The sequence below is a fragment of the Photinus pyralis genome, unplaced genomic scaffold (genome assembly GCF_008802855.1).
Source record: "Photinus pyralis isolate 1611_PpyrPB1 unplaced genomic scaffold, Ppyr1.3 Ppyr1.4_LG5, whole genome shotgun sequence".
Lineage (NCBI taxonomy): Eukaryota > Metazoa > Arthropoda > Insecta > Coleoptera > Lampyridae > Photinus > Photinus pyralis.
The window spans coordinates 25,863,818-25,870,123 of record NW_022170596.1 but is presented as its reverse complement, the minus strand read 5'-3'; the positions used below and the strand labels follow the sequence as shown (position 1 = coordinate 25,870,123).

Here is a 6,306-nt window from a genome sequence, read left to right as displayed (position 1 = left end):
CACTTCACCTTTTATTTGCGCCCATATCAGTTCAATTGGATTCAATTCGCAGTGATATGGAGGCAATCGCAGCACTGTACGATTGTGTTCCTTTGCAATTTCATCAACTACATATTTTGGTGTAACAGCTGCCCGTTTCACAAGCTGTAGAAGTTCAGCTCTTACCATATCTTCTTCGTAAGGAATCGATTTGCTTGTTAACCAAGTTTGTATATCAGCTTTTTTCGTACTGGTGTTTGGTATTTTTTCACTTTTCCTGCTATGATATGAAGCGTTATCCATTATAATCACAGATTGTTCATCAAGATGTGTAACGATTTCCATAAACCACTTTTCAAAAACTTCACTGGTCATTTCTTCGTGATAATCCCCTGTTTTTTTCGATTCAAAACATAGCAAACCTTCCTCGACGAAGCTATCCTCGGACCCTATATGGAGAACAATAAGGCGATTTCCTTTGCCCGATGCATCTTTCAATCCAGTTGATAGCCCGTTGATAAATGCCTGTCTTGGAGTGAGAATTGTGGTGTCCTTCTATACTTTGCTTACAGTATGCCCAGCATTCACCCAAGTTTCATCTAGGAAATACAACTTCCTACCTTCTTCACGATATTTTCTAATTTCACGCAAGAACCGACGCCTCCAAGTAATTATTTCGTCCTTTTCCTTAAGAACACTATTGCGTCACCTCTTTTCGAATCTACAATGACAAGTACATAATATACATACACGTAAAGAAAAAAGGTTTACTGACCGAAAACCTATTTCTTTTATTAATTTCCATAAAGTAGTTCGTTTCAAATTGGGTAAGTCTTCGTCTTCGTGTAACACTGCCAAAACTTTACTCAGGGTAGGTGGTTCATTTCTTTCAAAGAAAGAATGAAGCAAACGTCGAAGAATACTTTTAGTTACGGAATCAATATTGTCCAAAATTGCTCGTGGTCGATAATATTTTTTAGGTGAATGAAGTTCGTGTACCTCTGTATACTCCCGAAGAATCTTGTAGACACTCGGAATGCTTACACCTAAATTACACAATAATAAGTAAAAATGAATGTGCCTAAGATGAAAATTACTTGCTGCTTTAGCCGTAAACTCAACTTTATCCGTTTTAGATACCTCCGGGTTGTCTTCCGAATATGCCTTGAAGATATTTAAAATGCCAGTTTTGTCTTCAACTGAAAAGTGCTTGGCAAAACGTTTTTTCGGTGGAGAGAAAGCAGCACCGGCGACATTCATGTTTGCGTACAACTTTTCTTGATCGCGAATAATATAACCCTAAAAACAGGCATGTAAAAATCGTGTATAAAATTTTATAATTACTCACCTGACTATCTTTAGAATACACCGACGAGTCTTTATAAAGACTATTTTGTGTGAATAAAGGAGATTAATGGCAAATTGACGCAAGTAAAGATGTAAAAACGTAAAAACCGGCAGAAACGCAATAGGCAAGATGACAGATTACCCAAATCGGCCAATTCGCTTTACAAGTGTGATTGTGGCTTCAAAAATTACACCAATAACAATGTCGTATTCAAATGTGGCGGTAATTGTTGAGGAGGGGCTTAACTATTTCTGTTGGGGGAACGAAGTTATAGCAATGTTTAACACATAATTTTGCGAACTAATTATCTTAACCGCACTCTTAGCAGACGACTTATACGGTAATACACGTTTAGTGCCTGCCCCATTTTACTTTTGACTTCGCAATTCATGTTTCTGCCTGTGAAATCTGTTACGGTCCCAATAAAACAGGAAGACTCGTCTCCGCCGAAGGTCTTTGCTTCCGTCGCGTCTTTCAACCATATACAGTGCGTTTCAGATAATAGGGTCACCTCAATATCTCTTTTATTCTGATGATATCATCGTGTGTAAAGGAAAGTGTGGATGCTCATTTCATCTGGAATGTGCCCAGCTGTCCCTGGAATCCTATACAGCTATGCAACAAGCTGGAGACATTAATAAATGGGTATGTGCAAATTGTATTGATACAAGTGCAAACATAACCTCGATAATAAATAATAATGAAATTGTTCAAAGCTGTGACGGTCGATTCTCGAATTCAATAATCGCCATAAACGTTGTTCAGAAACAATTACAAGGTATTATTCAAAATACTGTTAAAGCGGTAATCGAGAATTTTAAACACGAAATCGTAGGTCCACTAAAAGTGGAGTTAAATCATTTAAAAATTCAAAATCAAGAACTGTTAAAGATCTTGAAACAACAGGAAAATGAGAAAATAACTGCTACGCCAGTAGCTACTGGGAATCACCTCAATTACGCCAACGTAACTACCAGGAAACCTAAAAAGTATCATGATAATCTTGCTAATAGTAAGGTTATCACATCAGCACAACTATCTGAAGCGATAAACAACGTAAATATTCGTAAGGTCACTCCCATCTCTAACGAAATTCCCAAAGCGAATACGGAAAATCAACGAATTACCGTTGAACCTACTGAGGCGCCAGTAGGCGGTTCAACAGCTGCCTCCCAAGTTGCTTCTGTTGCTCCAATTAAGGATAATAATGAATGGACAACTGTGATAAATAAGAAACGGCACACGAGAAAACCCACGGGAATTCTTGGTTCCCGGGAAGACAGTGCGCTAAAAGCGGCTGAAAGGTTTACTCACCTGCACGTTCGAGGATTAGATGTAAGCTGCTCTGAGGACATTCTCATGAACTATCTCAAAGCAAATAACATTTTGAGTGCAAAATGTCTCAAACTGACATCCAAACACCCTGATGAGTATGCTTCATTTAAGGTATCAATCACTGAAAGAGACCTTGATCGAGCAAAGGATCCCAACCTATGGCCTACCGGAGTAATAATAATCAACCGTTTTTTTGTGAATCGACCGAGAGCGAACCCCGTTCCCTAGGGGATATCAGCTTCTCGGTGTTTCATCTGACCATTCAATGTCTGCGACACAAATTTAATGAATTGGAGGCGTTTTTATTGTCGAGTCATTCAAACTTTGATGTGGTGTGTATCAGTGAACACTGGCTAAAAGCAAACGAGATAGACAGTGGCTCCTTCCTTGATGGTTATACTGTAGCGTCGTATTTCTCAAGAAGTACTAATATTCATGGTGGTGTGTTAATGTTTGTGCGGAAGCATCATACCTTTAAATATTTAAAGCAAATAAATGAGTTATCTGTTGAAGTTCATTGCGAAATAACATCTGTGAAAATTTTTCCCTGCGAAATCATTATAGCATTGAATATCCAACTCCTCTATTCAATGATTATAGTGACTATTCAATTCATCTAACATTTGTCACATTTCAACCAGTGAAATGTCTCGATTTCAAATTGCTGCGCCAATGGGAACGAATTATAGTGATAATTGCACGTGTGGTATTTCAGCGACAATTCAATGCGATTATTCAATGACATTTGTCAAACTTCCATCAGTGAAATGACGCGAAATTTTGTCGTATTAACCGGAACATTCTTCTTAGTTTGTTAATCAATTTCGACAACCGACTTATCACCACATCTTTTAATTTAACCACTCATAACGAATTAGCTTGGAGCACAAAAGTTCGAATAGAATCAATAGCAAAATGAAAAGCAACTTCCATAATTTATTTTGACATTTATTGTTGTCATGGAAATACATTCGCGTGGGTAATTATGCTTAATTTTTCTTTTGATTCATTGAATAGTCCTCCGAATACCATTAGTAGTCGAAGTATTTGTAGATTATTTTTGAACTGCTGCTCCACTCATGCTAGTTACGCTTTTTAATACCACTCGCGCAAGCGCTCGTGGTATTAATCAGCGTAACTAGCATTCGTGACAGCACCTCAAAAATATTCGACAATACTTCGACTACTTATGGTATTATATATGACAATTCAACTCATGTATAAAAAATCACATAAGCCGCAGTGTAATTGTCACTTTGACAGCGGCAAAAGTTACCTGCAACTTTTCCAGCGACAAATGCACTAGTCGTTTTTTCACTTATTCATTTTCGAACCAATAATCGCATTATCCTTACCCATATGACTAGTTTGACGTCTGTCAATAATTGATTAGTTTGGTGAATTTCTTGTTCGTTAAATTGTCCTTCCGAATTACACTCGAGGTTTGTATTTAAACCGAATAAATTTGGGTTGTGGCAATTCAAATCTGTTTCCTTTTAGCAATTGGACTCGAAAAACTGTCAACCTAAAAATGCTCCACCTGCGGTTAAAAATGCTCCACCTGCGGTGTCGCATTTTTATTAGTTGACAGTTTTTCTCGTCTAATTGCTAGGCAACAGATTTTCATTACCTAAACAACCCAAATTTACTCGGTAAAATACAAACCTCTTGTGCAATTATAAGTGACAATATATCGCTCACCAAATGGCGACTTTGATCTATTCTTGGAGAAGGTTAACAACCTTCTTAACTTAATTCTGAACTACAAAAAAGTTATCTTTGCAGGGGACTTTAATGTAAAATTTAATTCCGTGGAAAAAAATGCCACTGCATTATGTGATCTTTTGGGTAGTTTTGGTTACTACCGTACTATATTTGGTGCCACCAGAGGCAAAAATTGTCTTGACAATATTTTTGTGAATTTTTCGCTACCATCTCAAGTGTCGGAGGTACATGACACTGGTATATCTGATCACCTAGGACAAGCTATTACTGTCGTGGTTCAATGCTATAGTCCAATCAGTCAGTATGAAAACTCGATCTTCAGACCGATAACTAACTAAGGGATATACTCTTTTTTCTGTCTGTTTAACAATTGCGACTGGAATTTTCTCGATAATGACAATCTAAATTGTGAAGAGAAGTTTAATGTGTTCTTTAAATTGACCAGGGAATCCTTCAATTCGGCTTTTCCATGCAAAACTTTCTCTATGAAAAAAACTAGTAATAAGGTTCTTTGGTTCAACATCAAATTACAGCAAATGTGGGAACAACTGTCATGGATTAATGAATTGCATCGTTGCACCAATAGCAATATAATAAAGAAGGCTAGAAACACTGTTCGCACCCAATACAGGAATGCGATAAAAATGGCCAAATGTTCTGCAAACGATAATATTATACGTAATCCCGGGAAAGCGGCCTGGAGAATAATAAATTCTTATCGACCAAACCAACCGGATTCTGCTACACCAAATATTGATCCTGAAGAATTCAATAAATACTTTGTTTATGCACATGATCTTAATAACCCACAACTTTCTGGCGGAGACCCAATTGACTTGTGTAAAGCTACTACCTCTTTCAAGTGCAACGAGGGATTTGGTTTTCAAAAAGTTTCTGAGTTTGAAATTAGACGTATTATCAAATCTTTAAAAAACAGTTCCTGTATAGACATTTATGGAATGAGTACTAAAGTAATCAAAGGAATTACCAGCTCATTTGTTAAACCTCTTACTAAACTTGTAAATGCATCTCTCACAAGTGGCACTTTTCCGGACTTACTAAAAACGGCTCTAGTTGTCCCGGTATAAAAAAAGGGGATATAACTAAACCTGAAAACTACCGTGCTATTTCAGTGCTACCGATAATATCGAAAATATTTGTACTAGTGATGTTTAAACAAATTATGAGATATTTTGAAGGGTATTGTATCTTCCATTCTAAGCAGTTTGGTTTTAGATCGAACAAAAGTACGTCAGACGCTGTTAGTCACCTTGTAAAATACTCTTTGGAGTGTTTTGAAAGTGGTCTTCATTCGATGTCTGTATTTATTGATCTCACTCGAGCATTCGATAGCGTTCCACATAAAATTCTGATAAAGAAACTTGATTTAATTTATAAATTTAATCCGAGCAGTGTACAGTGGCACCACGCTCAGAAAGTCCCTGACAGGGCGTGTCCGAGGGCGCTAGAAATTTAGACCATACATTCTGATGCAAAATTTAAAAACACTTTAAGGGAATTACATACCTTATCAGATCGTAGATCTAGGCTATATGCGATTTGAAAAAGACGAGTTTGTATAAAACTGGAGACGGAAAACGTAAAATAAGCAAATACAAGAAGCAAAGTGTAAACTAAAATAACGTAAAGCGTCAACTGTCAAAACGGAATAATTAATAATTATGGCGCGAATGTATGGCGTCGTTTTGCAGACTTTCTATTGGCCAGCTTGAATTATTTCAATATTAGTTCGCATATTTTCCGGGGCTTTTCTGAGTATGGTGGCACTTTATCTCTAATTCAGTTCTACCTAAAAAACAGAAAGCAGGCTGTCAAGGTGAATAGTGTTACATCGGGCATCCTTACGCTTCAGAGAGGAGTTCCTCAGGGCTCGATACTATGGCCGCTTCTCTGTCTTA

The 6,306-nt window shown here is 37.2% G+C and overlaps 1 protein-coding gene across 1 annotated transcript; it reads right to left on the bottom strand.

Moving 5' to 3' along the window:
- Positions 1-262: 262 nt before the first annotated feature.
- LOC116171582 lies at positions 263-1,472 on the bottom strand. The gene is made up of 4 exons (XM_031488503.1): positions 1,328-1,472; positions 1,077-1,278; positions 755-1,025; positions 263-700 (listed from the first exon to the last, which is right to left on the bottom strand). The coding sequence occupies exons 2-4, from the start codon at positions 1,237-1,239 to the stop codon at positions 685-687; spliced, it is 450 nt and encodes a 149-aa protein (XP_031344363.1). The 5' UTR covers positions 1,240-1,278; positions 1,328-1,472; the 3' UTR covers positions 263-684.
- Between the last annotated feature and the right edge of the window lie 4,834 nt (positions 1,473-6,306).

Excerpts from the sequence above, each read along its gene's own strand:
- LOC116171582 (XM_031488503.1), bottom strand. The coding sequence starts at position 1,239 with ATGAATGTCGCCGGTGCTGCTTTCTCTCCACCGAAAAAACGTTTTGCC. Across the intron at positions 1,026-1,076 it reads GTTTACGGCTAAAGCAGCAA|GTGTAAGCATTCCGAGTGTC; the intron begins GTAATTTTCATC and ends TGTGTAATTTAG.